The sequence below is a fragment of the Lissotriton vulgaris genome, chromosome 9 (genome assembly GCF_964263255.1).
Source record: "Lissotriton vulgaris chromosome 9, aLisVul1.2, whole genome shotgun sequence".
NCBI lineage: Eukaryota > Metazoa > Chordata > Amphibia > Caudata > Salamandridae > Lissotriton > Lissotriton vulgaris.
Window position 1 is genome coordinate 338,434,897 of NC_141697.1, and position 21,116 is coordinate 338,456,012.

The 21,116-nt window shown below is 43.1% G+C and overlaps 1 protein-coding gene across 1 annotated transcript in view; it reads right to left on the reverse strand.

The window, feature by feature from the left end:
* The window catches only part of TDP1 (tyrosyl-DNA phosphodiesterase 1), a 980,389-nt gene that overhangs the window by 726,613 nt on the left and 232,660 nt on the right, over positions 1 to 21,116 (reverse strand). Inside the window, exon 9 of the mRNA XM_086937678.1 lies at positions 1,492 to 1,570. Within this exon, the coding sequence (XP_086793804.1) occupies positions 1,492 to 1,570 (79 nt within the window). The remainder of the gene's footprint in view (positions 1 to 1,491; positions 1,571 to 21,116) is intronic.

Consider the following 21,116-nt stretch of genomic DNA (forward strand, 5'->3'; position numbering starts at 1 on the left):
TCTGATTCGGTTTGCCTCATATGCAGCGGGAGAGAGTTCCAAAGCCTCGGTGCGATATGAGCAAAAGAGCGACCACCGGCTCTAGCTCTCTTAATTCTGGGGACAGCGCGCAGTAACTGATTGAAAGAATGCAGTAATTCCACAGGCTTATAGAAGGTAATAAGGTCCTGAATCAACTTAGAGCCTTTTTTGTGGATCACTTAATGTACAAGGCATAGAGTCTTAAAATGGACTCTCTTGTCTACGGGGAGGACTGCAAGTGCTGTCCTTGCTGACTGGTGTTTGGGTATTTTTTGAATGATGCGTGCTGCAGCTTTTTGTACAGCCTGCAATCTTTTCTAGATTGTTTTGGGGCTTCTAAGATATAAGGAGGTTCCATAGTCCAGTCGAGAAGTTACAAGGCCTGGTACCACCAGTCTGCGTCTTGAGTCGGGTAACCAAAAAAAAGGGCTGATATTTTTCCCTCGAATTTTATTGTAAGTTTCTCATCGAGCCATACTCTTAACTTGTTCCCTCTGTTTTGGGGGTGGGATGGTTACCCAGGGCAGCTGGACAGGTAATTTCCATCCACCTTGTGGGATTATTGCCCACTACCATTCAATTATTTTGTTAAAGCTAAAAATAAGAAAATCTACTTCTGTTATTATTTTTCAACATTCTTCATACTTTAGAGTTGTACACTGATATGTGCGTCCCATTCGTGAACACTCCTCTTCAGCTGTCCTTTGTGCATCTTAATGACAAGATCTTCACCCCTGTCAAGTAGGTCTCCACATCCCGTTGTGTGTATATATGGTGTTTACCCACTCACACATCTCTCCCAAGCATCCCTTTGGCATGTCAGCAGCACTCATCTTATGCCCATGCCTACATTAATCAAGCATTCAAACATATTGGTGTTGGTGCCTCACTGCTTCCTCACACTGCAGAAGATAATGGTTTAGATTTGCAGGACAGCTCCAACAGGGCAGAATCAATGTAAAGGCCACCTTAGAAGGCACCCACTGTCCAGCCCAGTCTGCCACTGTGGTGAGCTATTATTACAGTAAATCTTCAGGCTCTTTAAAAACCTGGAAGCAATTTAACAAATATGTTTTCATTTATAGAACTACCTAATTCCCATATATACAGATGGTCTCTACCCTTAGCACCCCTGAAATACCTTACTAAAAGGAACAGACATCCTTATAAACAATTTCAATGACTTCTCTGAGAATCACCAAAGACATCACAGATTACATCACAAAACAATAAGGTATCAGCACTGGTTTCATTGGTCATCGGTAACAATGCAGACCTATCCTTCAAGTATCTACAGCCACGTGTGAGCTCACTGCATACTGTAATCCATTCCCCACAGGCTGCACTGTTTGATGGCCAATTAGCAGCACTGAATACAGCTTCAACTGTGCAGAAGTATTTTTTAAATTATGTTATGGGCGCATGGCTGACAACGTATCCCTCCAGCGCTAAAAGACAAGAGTACAATACCTTCCGCAGTCTGAAGTGACCCCACTTTTCTTTTTCGGCACCTAGGTATCTTCCAGGGGTGGATCCGATGAGGTATACTCTAGAAGCAGAAAATAATTTTAGAAAGTGCAGTGTTCTACAGCTTCAGTCGATATGAATGAAATATATTACAATATCTAGTATTTGAAAACAAATTCTGAGGTGGAATAACCAAACGAGGATATCACTTTGTTCTCCTCACTCACCCCTGACAACAGGTGTCATGGCACTTTGTTAAACACTAAGGACCAGATATATGAAGCCATTTAGAAATTAATAGCCCTGCAATTCGCTAAATCCCCAGGTATGGGACCAGTATTTTTTTTTAATTAAGTACTAATATCATTTTGCAATTCACTAAGTACTTAAGGAATTGCAAAATGGGTTTAGGGATGCATATCAAATCACAACTTGCAAGGGACGTGTTTAGGGCGTACCTTCCAAAATTGCAATTCGTAATGCTGTGCATTAATGTGCGACCAGAATTTCAGTTGAAAACCATTGCTAGGTTAGAAGCTCCTTAAGAAAGGTGGAAACCCACTTGCAAAGGGGAAGGAGTCCACTAGGGATTCCTTCTCCTTCATGAATGTAAAATAAAAGTTTGTTTGGCATTGGGAGATGTTGCATGGTACGCAGCACTGTTTCCTTAAAGGAAAATGGGCGCAGCAAAAAACCAACTATTTAAAAAGCGAGCCCAGAATAAGGTGATAAAGTGATCCCAGACATGGTGGTCTGCTAATCTCAGTAAGCCACAATTGCTGTGATCACTCTCACTCGGAGTAAGTCGCATGAACAGAAATGAGACAAATAGGATTGGGACCCACTCCAAATACGTATTTTGTGAAGCGACCAATGTAAAAAATTTTACAAAATAATTTAGTGGCTGCAAAAGTTCATGACCCAAATTGTGACCACATATACTTACATCTGACCCCTATGTTTCTTAAGAAATGTTCTCTTGAGCAAGGTCATGAACATCTTTTTCCCTACTGTGCAGCGGTATGGGTAGTGAATTGAATAGTGACCCATCTGTTTACTTACAAATATTAAATCAGGAAAATGTCCACACCTGTTTAACAAACAACGTATACTTAACTCTTAGTCTTATTTATGTCTCATTCAATCTTTTTTTTTTACAACTTCTGTTTATTAAATTATAAAATACCACCACTTTACATGTATCACAATGCTATACAGTTGGTGAGTTTCTTCTGGAGATTCAACAATCAGTGTCACATTTCTTGCAAAGATCAAACGAGTATGACAGCACTTTCTGTACCTAAAGCCTGTATTATATTGTATTCTCAAGCGACATGGAGCACTGAACATTAGGTCTCGAAGCGACACATGGGCTCCCCGTATTACATTCCATTTTCCCAAAATCTTTTCCCACTTTCGTGGGCAACCCCTACTCTCATACACAGACTTCTCTGCTACCTTGCATCGATCCAAGTCCCTCTCCCAGTCTCCAAGGGATGGGGTTGATATCGCACCCACACCTGTGCGATATTACGTTTGGCTACCATCATGCCTAATTTGGCCCAGTTTTTTTGGCCCGCGACAGATCAGTGGCTCCTCAAACATTAAGGAGGCACCATATGGCGGATATAGACATGGTTACTCCAGTGACCTCATTCATGCACAACATCACTGGTTCACAGTAGGTTTGGATATTTGGGCATCCCCACAAGATATGGAAAAATGTTCCCACATGACCACATTATCCAAGACAGACTGCATCCAACAGTTTATTTATTTTTACCAGAATAGTACACGATATATAGACCCTACGCAGTATTTTACGGTGCACTAACCCAAAGCGCAAACGCACGGCAACACCTTGTGGTGAAGCCAAGTCTTCAGGCCAGTCTTCCTCCTGCAAACCGACCAGATCTGACTCCCAATGTTCTTGTAGCTGGATTAGAGTGTCAGGGGAATTATTTATGAGTTTTTGGTACGTAGGGGAAATCGTCTTAGTAGTGTTTCTACAGTAATCTGTTCTCCAACGGAGACGACGCTGGTAGGTTTTCTTCGGAGGGCAGCGCTGTCCAGAGAACATGTCGTATTTTTAAATATCGAAAGGCCTACATGGGGGCTAGTTTCTAGGTTCTTCGTAGGTCAGAAAATTAAATCACCCCCTCGGTGATACATAGACCCCCCACAGTAGCGATCGCAATCAAGTCCCATTTATCAAACCCCTGCCTTTTTAGGTCTCGCCTGTCGATGCGCATGCGCATCGAGCTTGCGAGTCTATGGTGGCTTATCCACTCTTTATCCAACTTGCAAGGAATCGTGGCGATTCCTTGCAGTGAACGAGAAATTTAAGCTCAATGCGCATGCGCATTGAGCTTAAATGCGCGTGCACATGCCCCCAGCCGCCTGCCTTGCCTACTCTCTCTCTCACAGCCTCCCCCAGCTCCGCCCCCTCACTTCTTGATTGCACAGCCGCTAGGCCGTGCCTCCCCTACTCTCCTCCTCCTACTCTCCTCCCCTCGCCGTCTGTTCCCGCACTCCTCCCACACCCCCGCTCCGCCCCCTCCCCTGCCTGCCATGTCGCGTAGTAAAATATTCCATGTAGACACCCTCCACCCCCCCCCCACCCCCACATTATCAACCGATGATAGCGCTGACGCTTTGCATAAGTAATATTTCGTTCACTGCGGTGACCTTCACACTATTCAGCGCAGCGCCCATTTTACGAGCGCCGTGCTTTCAACTTAAAAGCCCCATCTCCCCGAAGGGTGCTCTCCATCCCACCACCACACACAGGCTACCTATGGAACTCCTCTCCCACCCCTGCTGCCAGGTTAAGGAGTTCATCTGCGACCCGGTCCAGTCTCTTCAACTTCCCTTGCAGTTTGGACAATGCATTTGTCCGTAGGGTGCCCTCACTTCCACCACTTAAAACAGGCTGCCTTGTTAACGCACCCCCCTTCCCCGCTGCCAGGTTAAGGAGACTGCCCCTTCATCATCAGCTTCTCCCGGGGATCATCTCTTCAGCTGCAACAGCCACGGTGATCAGCCGCTTTGAAGCCACTGCTGCAATGGTAATTAACCCCTGGGATCCCGGAAGACTCCGTAGGCTTTTGTGATCATTTCATGCCCTGCACCTAATCTCTCCCTGCACCATCGCTGCTCCTATCTAAATGGATGCAGCTGTGTGTCTTGTTAACTTTGAAGACACTTTAACATAATTTAGCTTGGCGCAGAGCTCTTTCATGAGCGCCGCACATTTTCTTTTTGTTTCTATGTGTGAGCATTTACTTTCCCTGGCACCCCCCACCCCACCGCTCATTCTCGTTTTGTCCTGTGCAGCCAGCGCTCACAGCGCTCGCCCCTCGTTCCCTCCCACTCGCTCGCTCCCTTGCCCCCCCCCCCACGCTCCCCCCACCTAACTTGAAAGGAAGCCTCTTGTTACACTGCTTGTTCGCCGTGCTTTCAACTTAAAAGCCCCATCTCCCCGAAGGGTGCTCTCCATCCCACCACCACACACAGGCTACCTATGGAACTCCTCTCCCACCCCTGCTGCCAGGTTAAGGAGTTCATCTGCGACCCGGTCCAGTCTCTTCAGCTTCCCTTGCAGTTTGGACATGCATTTGTCCGTAGGGTGCCCTCACTTCCACCACTTAAAACAGGCTGCCTGGTTAACGCACCCCCCTTCCCCGCTGCCAGGTTAAGGAGACTGCCCCTTCATCATCAGCTTCTCCCGGGGATCATCTCTTCAGCTGCAACAGCCACGGTGATCAGCCGCTTTGAAGCCACTGCTGCAATGGTAATTAACCCCTGGGATCCCGGAAGACTCCGTAGGCTTTTGTGATCATTTCATGCCCTGCACCTAATCTCTCCCTGCACCATCGCTGCTCCTATCTAAATGGATGCAGCTGTGTGTCTTGTTAACTTTGAAGACACTTTAACATAATTTAGCTTGCCGCAGAGCTCTTTCATGAGCGCCGCGCATTTTCTTTTCGTTTCTATGTGTGAGCATTTACTTTCCCTGGCACCCCCCACCCCACCGCTCATTCTCGTTTTGTCCTGTGCAGCCAGCGCTCACAGCGCTCGCCCCTCGTTCCCTCACACTCGCTCGCTCCCTTGCCCCCCCCCACGCTCCCCCCACCCAAATTGAAAGGAAGCCTCTTGTTACACTGCTTGTTCACCTTGTTTCCTTCCTTTCTCTTCCTCTGTATCTTTTATTATTCTCTGATGTCTGCGCCGGTCTCGTTTCCTTATACACTCTTTCACTCCCTCTGTATTTCTCCTTTCCTCTCTGCCTTTGTTCTCGTTTCACCCCCTCTAATATGCCATAGTTAGATCACACCCCTCACCCTCACACCACTCAGTGCTACAACACATATTGTGTTACAATAGGTGTCACATTTGCGAAACATGAAAATATTGGCATTGTGAATAACAAATCTATTAATTTCGCTACTTTCAAAACAAAACACATAAATCAAAAAAATGTCCCTTACAATACCAATAACTCAAAATTTCCTAATGCCAGACCTATTGCATTGCTGTGCGTCTCTCCTCTGCTGCACTCTCCTGCTCTCTAGAGATGTGGCCTAACGACCAGAACTGCAATCTAAGTAACGTAAATACAAAACATGTTGCATTCCAAATGCTATACGTGTCACATTCGCAAAAGTTAAAACTATTGACGTTGTAAATAACAAAGCTATCAATTTAGCTATTTTAAAAACCAACAAATAAATAAAAGATTTGTCATTTACAAAACCAATAGCTCCAACTTTTCTAATGCTCACCCTCACTCACCCTCACCCTCACTCACCCTCAACACCTCACCCTCACTCACCCTCAACCTCACTCACCCTCAACCCCTCACCCTCAACAACTCACTCACCCTCACTCACTAACGCTCACCCACCCTCACCCTCACTCACCCTCAACACCTCACCCTCACTCACCCTCAACCCTTCACCCTCACTCACCCTCAACACCTCACCCTCAACCCCTCACCCTAACTCACCCTCACCCTCACTCACCCTCAACACCTCCCTCACCCTCAACACCTCACCCTCAACCTCAACCCCTCACCCTCACTCACTCACCCTCACCCTCACTCACCCTCACTCTCACTCACCCTCACTCACCCTCAACCCCTCACCCTCACTCACCCTCACCCACCCTCACCCTCACTCACCCTCAACCCCTCACCCTCACACAGTGCAATAGGTCTCAGACCATTTCAGTTAGAGATTTAAGAAATGTTTATGGCTTTTTTTATTTGTAATTCTTTAGCATTGGCTACAGGAAACAAAAATGCTAAACATTTACAAAAAAACCCATAAACAATTCTAAAAGCACTAACTCTAATGGTGCGAGACCTATTGCATTTCCAATGCTTGTTGCAATAGTGCCCAAGAGTTTAGAGTCCCACAAAGTGTGGCACACAATCTTGTTCTCCTATCCCAATTACACAGGGTTACATGCCAGAGATTGACAATCAGCGCTGTTGGTCTCTCCAGGCAGAGGCGTTGCAGGTCAGTATAGAGTGCTCGGTGGAATCCCCCCGTTCAGAGAACCAGGTGGTCCATACGATAGGCTGGTTCCTCCCTAGGTGGGTGGAGTTTTCTTTCTGTAACATGAATCTATACAAGGAGTAACCTGATAAAAAGAATCAATGTCAAATCAATAATTTGTTTTATGTCATAGTATATCCATTGTTTGTGATCGTATAGATGTCAAATTAGGAATAAGGTATATACAAATAGATGTTACTAAAAGACTAGGATCACGATAGAGGGAGGAGAGGCATAGAGTGAGGAATGGGAGAGCGCACACAAAGATAGAAATCAGAGGACTTAATTGCTGCATGGTACATGCAAGGGCTTAAGTAAAATACCAATCCATGGTGGAGAGGGGAACGTTTTAGGTATATTCGAGTTTCCTGGTCCCACCCCCTTTAAACCGCAATAGGATCATCCCCGTGTATGTTAGACTACTAGTGAGCCTGCAGCCCTGATTGTGCCACCCACTTGGGTAGCCCTGGAAACTTGTCTGTTAGAAATGGGATAGCCAATTCCATGGGGGTAGCATGGTGCAGAGCGTGTACAGCCCCCTTACTTATATGCCCCTCACCCCACCTTCCAGGCAGTGCCAGAAGCTTCTAGAAGCCTCTGGGGAACTGGTTCTAACTGGCTCAGGGGGAGGAGTAGAGCACCCTGGGTGCTAGGCTTTCCCTCCAAATGCTGGGATGGCTGGGTACCAAACAACTAGACCCCTAACCCACTGCAGTCAGGTGGCACAACACACAGCCATGGCACCCATTTTAAAAGCGTCATTTCAGTAAGGTGCATGTTTACAATAGGGGTATTACAGGTGCGCACACCATTGCTTTACATTACACTTGACATCTCACTCCACACATGGCCTACACATTTCTTCACTATGGGGGAGACATCCTAATATAGCAGGGTGAAAAGCGAAACATTTTGGGAAAAAGGGGCCAAGTCCAACAATGTCTCAGACCTGCCACTGAAGTGTCTCAATGTGCAGTTTTAAACTGCCATTTCGACCTGGCAAGTGCACCCATTTGCCAGGCCTAACCTTCCCTTTTACTACACGTGAGTCATCCTTTAGGTAGGCCCAAGGCAGCCCCACAGGAAGGGTGCCGTGTATTTAAAACGTAGAACATGTACTGGTGTGTTTTACATGTCCTAATAGTGAAAACTGCTAATTTTGTCTTTCCCATTGTGTAACATGGGATTTGCCTTGCAATATTTTTCAAGTGTAATTTCCCTTTGGGAGCAGATCAAGATTTTGAGTTGGGGGTCTAAAAAATCACAATTTAAAAATACATCTTTTGGTGTGACGGTACCTCACCTACCCTGCGCCTGACACGGTCTTTGATTTTTTATGAATCTAAAGTACTTTGTGCTAAAACAAACACATCCATTGATTTCTATGGACTAACCTTGCTTAATCCTTTAAGAGATATCTTGACTTGTGTATGTTGGGTGGTGGAAACTCCTTTGTAGTGTTTCCACTGTGTTACTGTGTGTATGTACACATGCTTTACATATTACCTTGGAGATAAGCCTGGCTGATCGTGCCAAGCTACCAATGGGGTGAGCAGGGATTATCTTGTGACTCCCATATCCTGACTAGAGTGAGGGTCCTTACTTGGACAGGGTACAAACCCTTGCCAACTAGAGACCCCATTTCTAACACTGCACAATTTGTTTTTACGGTGCCTCACCTACCCTGCGCCTGACACGGTCTTGGATTTTTTACGCATCTAAGGTACTTTGTGCTAAACCAAACGCATCCATTGATTTCTATGGACTAAACTTGCTTAATCCTTTAAGAGATATCTTGACTTGTGTATGTTGGCTATTTTTCTAAACTGGTGTGAACTCCTTTGTAGTGTTTCCACTGTGTTACTGTGTGTATGTACAAATGCTTTACATATTACCTTGGAGATAAGCCTGACTGCTCGTGCCAAACTACCAATGAGGTGAGAAGGGATTATCTTGTGACTCCCATACCCTGACTAGAGTGAGGGTCCTTACTTGGACAGGGTGCAAACCCCTGCCAACTAGAGACCCCATTTCTAACACTGCACAATTTCTTTCTGTAATATAATGCATTTACGTAAAAAAGTAATGCATGATAATGCAGTGAACTTTTGAGATGTAAACCATTCCCCCCTGTATTGCAATTTAAGAATTCCATAATAGGCGGAAAGACACATCAAATAGCTAAAATTCCCGCAGGGCGGAGCCAGAGCTCACTCAATGTAGATTTTAAAGTACTGGTAACAAAGGGCTAACAGACCTAATAATGATTACATTTTGGCAATTCCTCAACAAAGTTAAATTAGAATACAACACGACTTTTCCTGGTCTTTGAAATTCTGCCTTTCTGCGCCGCTTCAGCCTGCAGTCACTAGTAATGTTTAGTCTACACCTCGATTTTCAACTTTTTTTGCTCAGTGTTCATTCTCCCAGACTCCCTGTCCTGTTGCCTAGTAATTTTTCCTTTGCCATCTACTTAAGATAAGGGTATTGTCATAGTTACCCAATAGAAAATCTGACACTATTTGAACCAATCTGATGAGCACAAGCTATGAATAACAAATGAACAATTACCAGCCTATCAACCAGAGACGATGCTTCAGCATTAACCTGTGTTAAATTAATCACCAAGTAAGCCTGCCAGCATACAAGCACACAAACATTCCCATTCTATCCTTTGGCTGGATTTGTATAAAAACATATAATAAGAGATAAGAGCTTACATTAAGCAACAATTTACATACATTGCAGTAGACATTTCCCTGCATACAATTAAGTTAATTTAAGAAGAGAACATTACTGAAAAACAATCATACATCATGCATCCGCATGGTACAATATATCAATGTATTTCCCAAAACCGATAAGTCAATAAAGTACGCTCTCAGGGCAGAAACAGGCAAACACCGGTATGTTCTTTAGTGCTGTTTATTCCACAACGCGTTTCGCCGTGAAGACGGCTTGATCACGTGGAAAACAAGTTGCAAAGCCATAGGTTATATCTATTACCATCATAGACATAGAAATGAGACTTGACATACGTACATTTGAAATTAGACTCTAAATGCATTTCATGTATTAAATACAAAATGTGTACCCTCAAATCGATATTATCACGTTGTTAACAACAACCCCGTAATTTTAGAGCAGGAAGCAGAATTCATGTACAATAAAATAAAATATATGCTTCGTCATCACAATTATAAACAAGGTGTCGTTTCATTGTTAAACTCGTGGAATGCACAACAAAATAATAGTGTGCTGGAAACCCATGCGTTCCTTGGTCAGGGAGCGTCATATCATGTCAATCATGTAATGGTTCCGTATAAAACGTAATCTACGGGTAGTCAGAAATTAGCCCCAAAGATGGAAGTGGTAGTGACAACGGGATTGTCTCCAAGGGAGGGGGAGTAAAGGGTGGGGTTTAGATTATGTTGACCCACGCCAAAAAAGCGTAAACATAGTACATTCAGTATTCGCAAGTGCTCAAGTAAAGTGTAGTTCTCTACCAGTAAGTCTTTGCAAACCATGCAGTGCCTTTGTGCTCAAAAAAGTGGAGAAGGGGAGTAGTCCCGTGAGGTGAAGTGCCAGTGGAGTGGGCCCCTTCTCTCGTGTTCCTAAAAGAACAAAACAAATCTATAAATCAATACACGTTTAAAATCAGATGAATTACATTTACCATTCCTATGATATTTCACATAGGACTGAACACAAGCATAAGGTATGGAGGAGGCATGAATAAACTAACAGCATGAAAGACAAACATGAATTGACATCAGCTATGGTAGATAGGCTATGGATCTTTTAAGTGTACAGCTAGTTCCTCATCCTGGTTAAGGCCCCCCGGATCCTTGCACTGGAAGTCTATGATCAATTTCGACTCTCTCTGTCGCAATTTAAGAATCCTGTTGCCCCCTCTGGGATTTTTGGGTACCTGTTCCAAAATTATGTAGCTAAGGTATTTTACATTGGAGAAATGTTGCTCTTTAAAATGCCTTGCCACGGGGTACTTGGGGTCAAAATTCGTGATTGCTCTGGTGTGCTCCAGAATGCGTTTCTTCGCCATGCATGTAGTGCTACCTATGTACCATTTGCTACATGAGCACACTATTGCATAGACGACAAAGGTAGAGCTACATGTGAGGAAGGACTTGATTTTCTTGTTTATGCCGTTATAGGTGACTTCCTTGCACGATTTGCTGTTGACGCAAGCCTTACAGTGGCCACATGGAAAGAAGCCATCTAGACCTTGTACATTGGCAGGGGGGTATGTGGTGATATCACTGTGAACCAACAAGTCCCTGATGCTTTTCCCCCGTCTGTATGTTATGCTAGGTCTCTTGGGTAAATCTTTGCCAATGACACTGTCTGTTTTGAGTATATCCCAGTTTTTAGTTATTATCTTCTTGATGGCTTGGGAGTCACTACTGTATGTGAGGATGAGTCTCGTGCCACCTTCATCCTCCACCTTGGTATTGGGTTTGTCACAGATGGTATCAGATCTTTTTATGGCATTGGCTCTCTCCCTAGCTCTTTTGACCACCCAATTGGGATAACCTCTGGCTCTGAATCTGTCGCATATGATCTCACTTTCCTCTTTATAAGCTTTGTCATTGTTGCAATTGCGCTTGGCCCGTAGTAGTTCTCCAAATGGAATGCTCCATTTCAAGTTCTCGGGGTGGCTACTAAGGGCGTGCAAGATGCTGTTGCCAGCAGTGGCCTTGCGAAACAGTTTGGTCTGTACCGAATCATTGACAATCTCAATTTTGACATCGAGATACTCAATGTCAGTTTTACTCTTGGTACCACTGAGAACTATGCCAAGCATGTTACAGTTGAGTCTGTCAATAAATGCATCTGCTTCATTCATTGTACCTTTCCAGACAATGAAGAGATCGTCTATGTACCTCAGCCACATAGATACCTTAGTGAAGTCCTGTTGAAAAATGGGATCAGAGCGTATGTCCTTTTCCCACTTGCCAAGGAACAGATTGGCAAAACTCGGTGAGACACATGAACCCATAGCTGAGCCACTGACCTGTCTAAACAGTTCACCATTGAACAAAAAAATGTTGTTTTTTAAGCAATACTTGATCATTTCTATAAGCATGATAGTGTGTTCCCTGTATCTCATGGATCTTCCCCTGAGGAAAAACTCACACGCTTCCACTCCCTGGTCATGATCAATTATGGTGTACAGGCTTTGGACGTCTAAGGTCACCAAGATGTAATCTTTCTCCCATTGTAGATTTTCTATCTTTTTCAGAAAATCTTTGGTGTCCTTAACATAACTCTCAAGTTCCATTACAAACTCCCTCAAAAATGCATCAATATATTTGGATATTCTCTCAGATATACTCCCTCGTGATGACACTATAGGTCTCCCTGGGGGTTTAGCGGCATTTTTGGGTATCTTAGGCAGTAGATACAGTACCGGGAGAACAGGGTAATCACATTTCAAGTAATTATATTCATCCCATGAAAGAATACCTCTCTCCTTCCATTCAAATAGGAAATCCCAAACACAACTCACACTCTCATGATAACATTTCAAATCAATAGGTTCATAGAATTTGTTGTCACTCAATTGCCTGGTAGCCTCTGCAATGTACATATCCCTGTCCTGCAAGACAATGTTGCCCCCTTTGTCCGCAGGTCGTATGACTATTGTCTCATCTGCCATTAGGGATTTTATGGCTTGTCTTTGTTTGTAACTCATATTGGGTTGTTCCCTCCGTTTATATTTATGATGTTTCTGTCTAAATTCATTGAGGCTTTTGTTCACACACTCATGAAATGTGTCTATGTTATCATGCGGTAAGGTGGGAAGAAAGTTCGACTTGTTTTTAAAGGCAGTGTTGGCTGTGGTGTTGGTACAAATGTTTAGTTCGGAAAGCAATTGTGTGGTGCTACAAGCCTCTTCTTCCTGTATTTCATTAATACCTAAATACATAACAACATTTAAAGTCTCACTGTCTCCAATGTCAAAGTTGTAAGTATCACTAATTTCAGGATTTCTGACGGAATGTTCCTGATCACCTTTCAGTTTATACCATTTGTTCAGTTTGAGTTTTCTTGTGAATTTAAATAAGTCTATTCTGTTGTCGGTATAACTGGAAGGATATGAGGGACAGAATGACAGACCTAAACATAGGGTTCTTTTTTCAACCATGTTCAATTTTCTTTTTGACAAGTTAACTATGGTCATGTTTACCATTTCGTCATCCATTAGTATTTTCTTTTGTTGGCACGTCCCTTGCTTGTTCCCACTGCGCCACGTCCCTTGTCTTTTTTGCCATCGTTGTCTGATTCGTATTCTCCTGTTTGTTCGTTTCCCCTTCCGCGTCCTCTTCCGCGTGTTCCTCTCCCACGTCCTCGGGGTTTTGGTACCGGGGTCTCCCGCGTTGTTAGACGCCCCCTTCTCAGAGTCCGGTATTCGTCCAAAAAAGTCAGCTGCTTTTTTCCTTTTGCAGGGGTCACGGTGATCAGGGAAACATCCGATTCACTCCCACTGGTGAGATTAGTTTCCGTTGTCACGTTCCTGTTGTCCCCGGCTTCCTCCATTAGACTGGTGCCAGTGGTGTCATTTTTGTATAAATGGTCGTACTTGTGACTGAACGTGAGTATTCTGCCGCTGTCATAATCCGCATAGTCTCGGTTAAGTTTTCTTTCTTTCCTTGCTTTAATCTCCTCTTCATGTTTGGTTAGTCTTTCTTGTATGGGTTTAAGTTTCGTGTTCAAACTTTCAACTTCCATAGCCTTATTGAGGTCTTCCATGATTCCTTTGATTTCTTTAATGAGTTCCTCTCGGTCCAGCCACGCGTACTTAATCAAGATTTCCAGCATTCTGCGGGAACTGTTTGCTGAATTTGTGGACCACTCCTCTAGCATTAAGGGATTGGGTTTCTCGTACGTTGGTGTGGTAAATATGCGTAGTCCCCTTGGAACCATATTTTGGTCTAAGTAATGTTGCAGTGATGTAGCCTCCCACCACTTGGTGATCTCAGTTTTTTTCAACTTTTCGTATTGTTTAAGTTTTTGTTCAATGGGTTCCAAAGCTGTAGTGGATTCATAAGTTTTGGTTGAGTTGTTAGGAATTGTTTTTCTTGCAAACATGGTTTTTGCAGCTTTCATGCGTTCTTCGTCCTCCTCCATGTTGAAAAACCTTATTTAACAGCACGAGAACCAAAACTTATGAAAAGTTGAAAAAAACTCAGATCACCAAGTGGTGGGAGGCTACATCACTGCAACATTACTTAGACCAAAATATGGTTCCAAGGGGACTACGCATATTTACCACACCAACGTACGAGAAACCCAATCCCTTAATGCTAGAGGAGTGGTCCACAAATTCAGCAAACAGTTCCCGCAGAATGCTGGAAATCTTGATTAAGTACGCGTGGCTGGACCGAGAGGAACTCATTAAAGAAATCAAAGGAATCATGGAAGACCTCAATAAGGCTATGGAAGTTGAAAGTTTGAACACGAAACTTAAACCCATACAAGAAAGACTAACCAAACATGAAGAGGAGATTAAAGCAAGGAAAGAAAGAAAACTTAACCAAGACTATGCGGATTATGACAGCGGCAGAATACTCACGTTCAGTCACAAGTACGACCATTTATACAAAAATGACACCACTGGCACCAGTCTAATGGAGGAAGCCGGGGACAACAGGAACGTGACAACGGAAACTAATCTCACCAGTGGGAGTGAATCGGATGTTTCCCTGATCACCGTGACCCCTGCAAAAGGAAAAAAGCAGCTGACTTTTTTGGACGAATACCGGACTCTGAGAAGGGGGCGTCTAACAACGCGGGAGACCCCGGTACCAAAACCCCGAGGACGTGGGAGAGGCACACGCGGAAGAGGACGCGGAAGGGGAAACGAACAAACAGGAGAATACGAATCAGACAACGATGGCAAAAAAGACAAGGGACGTGGCGCAGTGGGAACAAGCAAGGGACGTGCCAACAAAAGAAAATACTAATGGATGACGAAATGGTAAACATGACCATAGTTAACTTGTCAAAAAGAAAATTGAACATGGTTGAAAAAAGAACCCTATGTTTAGGTCTGTCATTCTGTCCCTCATATCCTTCCAGTTATACCGACAACAGAATAGACTTATTTAAATTCACAAGAAAACTCAAACTGAACAAATGGTATAAACTGAAAGGTGATCAGGAACATTCCGTCAGAAATCCTGAAATTAGTGATACTTACAACTTTGACATTGGAGACAGTGAGACTTTAAATGTTGTTATGGATTTAGGTATTAATGAAATACAGGAAGAAGAGGCTTGTAGCACCATACAATTGCTTTCCGAACTAAACATTTGTACCAACACCACAGCCAACACTGCCTTTAAAAACAAGTCGAACTTTCTTCCCACCTTACCGCATGATAACATAGACACATTTCATGAGTGTGTGAACAAAAGCCTCAATGAATTTAGACAGAAACATCATAAATATAAACGGAGGGAACAACCCAATATGAGTTACAAACAAAGACAAGCCATAAAATCCCTAATGGCAGATGAGACAATAGTCATACGACCTGCGGACAAAGGGGGCAACATTGTCTTGCAGGACAGGGATATGTACATTGCAGAGGCTACCAGGCAATTGTGTGACAACAAATTCTATGAACCTATTGATTTGAAATGTTATCATGAGAGTGTGAGTTGTGTTTGGGATTTCCTATTTGAATGGAAGGAGAGAGGTATTCTTTCATGGGATGAATATAATTACTTGAAATGTGATTACCCTGTTCTCCCGGTACTGTATCTACTGCCTAAGATACCCAAAAATGCCGCTAAACCCCCAGGGAGACCTATAGTGTCATCACGAGGGAGTATATCTGAGAGAATATCCAAATATATTGATGCATTTTTGAGGGAGTTTGTAATGGAACTTGAGAGTTATGTTAAGGACACCAAAGATTTTCTGAAAAAGATAGAAAATCTACAATGGGAGAAAGATTACATCTTGGTGACCTTAGACGTCCAAAGCCTGTACACCATAATTGATCATGACCAGGGAGTGGAAGCGTGTGAGTTTTTCCTCAGGGGAAGATCCATGAGATACAGGGAACACACTATCATGCTTATAGAAATGATCAAGTATTGCTTAAAAAACAACATTTTTTTGTTCAATGGTGAACTGTTTAGACAGGTCAGTGGCTCAGCTATGGGTTCATGTGTCTCACCGAGTTTTGCCAATCTGTTCCTTGGCAAGTGGGAAAAGGACATACGCTCTGATCCCATTTTTCAACAGGACTTCACTAAGGTATCTATGTGGCTGAGGTACATAGACGATCTCTTCATTGTCTGGAAAGGTACAATGAATGAAGCAGATGCATTTATTGACAGACTCAACTGTAACATGCTTGGCATAGTTCTCAGTGGTACCAAGAGTAAAACTGACATTGAGTATCTCGATGTCAAAATTGAGATTGTCAATGATTCGGTACAGACCAAACTGTTTCGCAAGGCCACTGCTGGCAACAGCATCTTGCACGCCCTTAGTAGCCACCCCGAGAACTTGAAATGGAGCATTCCATTTGGAGAACTACTACGGGCCAAGCGCAATTGCAACAATGACAAAGCTTATAAAGAGGAAAGTGAGATCATATGCGACAGATTCAGAGCCAGAGGTTATCCCAATTGGGTGGTCAAAAGAGCTAGGGAGAGAGCCAATGCCATAAAAAGATCTGATACCATCTGTGACAAACCCAATACCAAGGTGGAGGATGAAGGTGGCACGAGACTCATCCTCACATACAGTAGTGACTCCCAAGCCATCAAGAAGATAATAACTAAAAACTGGGATATACTCAAAACAGACAGTGTCATTGGCAAAGATTTACCCAAGAGACCTAGCATAACATACAGACGGGGGAAAAGCATCAGGGACTTGTTGGTTCACAGTGATATCACCACATACCCCCCTGCCAATGTACAAGGTCTAGATGGCTTCTTTCCATGTGGCCACTGTAAGGCTTGCGCCAACAGCAAATCGTGCAAGGAAGTCACCTATAACGGCATAAACAAGAAAATCAAGTCCTTCCTCACATGTAGCTCTACCTTTGTCGTCTATGCAATAGTGTGCTCATGTAGCAAAGGGTACATAGGTAGCACTACATGCATGGCGAAGAAACGCATTCTGGAGCACACCAGAGCAATCACGGATTTTGACCCCAAGTACCCCGTGGCAAGGCATTTTAAAGAGCAACATTTCTCCAATGTAAAATACCTTAGCTACATAATTTTGGAACAGGTACCCAAAAATCCCAGAGGGGGCAACAGGATTCTTAAATTGCGACAGAGAGAGTCGAAATTGATCATAGACTTCCAGTGCAAGGATCCGGGGGGCCTTAACCAGGATGAGGAACTAGCTGTACACTTAAAAGATCCATAGCCTATCTACCATAGCTGATGTCAATTCATGTTTGTCTTTCATGCTGTTAGTTTATTCATGCCTCCTCCATACCTTATGCTTGTGTTCAGTCCTACGTGAAATATCATAGGAATGGTAAATGTAATTCATCTGATTTTAAACGTGTATTGATTTATATATTTGTTTTGTTCTTTTAGGAACACGAGAGAAGGGGCCCACTCCACTGGCACTTCACCTCAAGGGACTACTCCCCTTCTCCACTTTTTTTAGCACAAAGGCACTGCATGGTTTGCAAAGACTTACTGGTAGAGAACTACACTTTACTTGAGCACTTGCGAATACTGAATGTACTATGTTTACGCTTTTTTGGCGTGGGTCAACATAATCTAAACCCCACCCTTTACTCCCCCTCCCTTGGAGACAATCCCGTTGTCACTACCACTTCCATCTTTGGGGCTAATTTCTGACTACCCGTAGATTACGTTTTATACGGAACCATTACATGATTGACATGATATGACGCTCCCTGACCAAGGAACGCATGGGTTTCCAGCACACTATTATTTTGTTGTGCATTCCACGAGTTTAACAATGAAACGACACCTTGTTTATAATTGTGATGACGAAGCATATATTTTATTTTATTGTACATGAATTCTGCTTCCTGCTCTAAAATTACGGGGTTGTTGTTAACAACGTGATAATATCGATTTGAGGGTACACATTTTGTATTTAATACATGAAATGCATTTAGAGTCTAATTTCAAATGTACGTATGTCAAGTCTCATTTCTATGTCTATGATGGTAATAGATATAACCTATGGCTTTGCAACTTGTTTTCCACGTGATCAAGCCGTCTTCATGGCGAAACACGTTGTGGAATAAACAGCACTAAAGAACATACCGGTGTTTGCCTGTTTCTGCCCTGAGAGCGTACTTTATTGACTTATCGGTTTTGGGAAATTGATTCAAGTCGGCTTCACTCCGCCGACACGTACGCCACCTTCCACGGGTCACCTGGGATCCAGAAGGAGTTTTCTGCTGGATGGAATATATCAATGTATGTAGAACCTGAAAAAAATATGAAACCCAACTACAAGCCTAACTACAACATTTCAAAATATTTGTCTCACCAGGTTTTCTCCCCAAAATCTATCAAGCGGCCATTTAGAAAACTTTTAGTATAGTAATGCAAGAAGCAATAGATGCTGTGCATGGCCTACTGTAAGTCCCTCTTATAATTAATGCTTTCAAATTTGAAATACAAGATGTTTGACCCAAGTTCAACCATACTGTATGTCAGGTGGTGTTGGCTAAATAGCCCCGCTGTTCTCTCCAGTACTTGCTCTCGAATTCTAACAGCTTGATTGCCATTTCTAAATAAAGCTCTGCTTTGTAACAGTGGCCTTACAGGTCTGCCTCCAAAGCTAGTATCTAAGGACCAGCAGTAGATGCTGCTCTTAGGTTTTGATTAAAAGTGATGTGCCAAATTGGAACGCTGTTTGCACAGGTATTACATTTACAAATCAGTTAGTGTTTTTGAGGTTTCCCCAAGTAAATGTTGGCAGGTCAATTCTGCTGAGATTTCCAGGGTGAAAAGGCCAGGTAAATAATGGTATATGTGGTGGTTTTTGGGACAAAAAGCAAATCATTTCAACACATAATCCATCATACCCTTGCAAATGAAAATCCTACCAAATCACTGTTAAGTCTCTTTGAATGCCATGGATTTTCTCTGATCCAAGAACTCCCTTCCTTGCTCAATAAACTTAGTATCCTTTCTGGATAAAGAACCCAAACAGTCAGCTGCGGAGTAGGACAGGGCCAAGCCCTTCCAGCTTTCTTGTGGAGTCCAGCAGGTGTACCCCTCTCAGTCCCACTTTGTTTAAACCTTATGTGACCCCATTGGCATAATTGGTGTGATTTTGGGTTCCACATGTTGTCCTAAGTGAACAACACCCAAATCATTGTCTCTACCTCTGACAACCTGGCACTGGTGGGGGACAACTTCAATTCTTGTATGACTGTAATCAATCCCTGGATAAAGGAGAACTGGCTAAAAGTTAATGCTGTAAAAACAGATTTTGGTCTTTGGGTCGCACAACTCTGTTTGGTCTGAGCTCTGATGGCCTGAGAGGTGCTACCTGTTACCCACATATGTGACCGCTGCAAAAAATCTAAGTGATTTTTCGATAGAACCTTTACTTTCAACTCTCAGGTCAACATGACGATGGGCTCTTGCTTGTTCATTATTAAGATCCTGAAGTAGATCTTTCCCTTCTTACCTGTGAAATTAAGAGTTTCAGTGGCCATTACCCTCATTACATCTCACCTTGACTACTGTAACATCCTATATTTAAATTCCAACAAGTACTCGCTTAACAAACTTCAGATCATCCAAAATGTGGCTGCCCGGGTGGTTCTAGATGTTCCTAAACATCTTTGTGTTAAGGAGCAATTAAGCTCACTTTATTGCTACTCGTGAGGAAGCAGGTGATCTTCAAAGCTCCCAGCATGGTCTAGAAGGCTCTTCACCAGCACAGCCCAGTGTACTTGGGAACCGCTTTCAACAGGTATTCTCCTAAAAGACAGCTTAGATCTGCAGCACTGAGGAAGCTGATTATTCCCAGATTCTGGAAGGTTAGATAGGGTGGCCGCGCTTTTTCTGTAGCAGCAGCCATGTCATGGAATACGTTACTTATATACATTGTGAGTCTGAATTCCTACACTGTGTTTCATAAGCGACTCAAAACCTGGTTATTCTCTCAACCCTAATGATGCGTTTATAGTCACTCTGGCTGTTTCTTACTGGTGTTAGCATTTAGATGCCATTTTGGCTTAATGCACTCTATAAATTTAAATACAATACTGGATCAATTCGTACCTTAAAGACAGGTCAAGCATAATTTCTGTCCCTCCATCTCCCATAAATCATACGGACTTGAGAGAGAAGTTCTATTAGGATCAATTTCTCATCGCTTCTGTCCATATCAACCACTCCTGGAACACTTTTAAATTCTTTCAGCCTTACATGCTACACATCAGCTACCGATACTCAATTAATCCTCAAATGGGAAAAAGTGAATGCTCTTCACCTTCCAAGTTTAAATGACTGCCGTAATGCCATCAAACAATGAATAACAGAGTCAACACATCAATAACAGAAATTAAAACATGTGTGGAATGGGAAACCTACAAGAACGTGGCCTGAAGAACTAGAATATCTGTCAACAACCTCTTCTGAGCTATGGAACTTAGGAATTACCACAGATTCATCCCTCCCAATTAAGTCATTAGTCGACAAATTGACGAAAGTCACATGCCCCATCATGAGTTCACACATAAGCATGTTCCATCATTTAGGTTCCTGCAAAAGGTCCAAGAAATCACCTCACTCATCTTACCATACTAGTACTATGCCAATGGACTTTATTATGAAATGTCAATACCCGCATGAGACAACTTGAAAAAAATTCAGAATACACTTGCAAGACACCCTCTGCACCTTAAGATTCACAGCCACATCTCACCCGCTGTCAAAGCTCAGTACTGGATACATCTACACTGCGGTGCATAATGTACAAAGCAATAAAAGGAACATGGTGAAAATCTTCACAGATGAATCTCAATAAATTCTCTCAGTAAAAACACTATGCTCAAGATT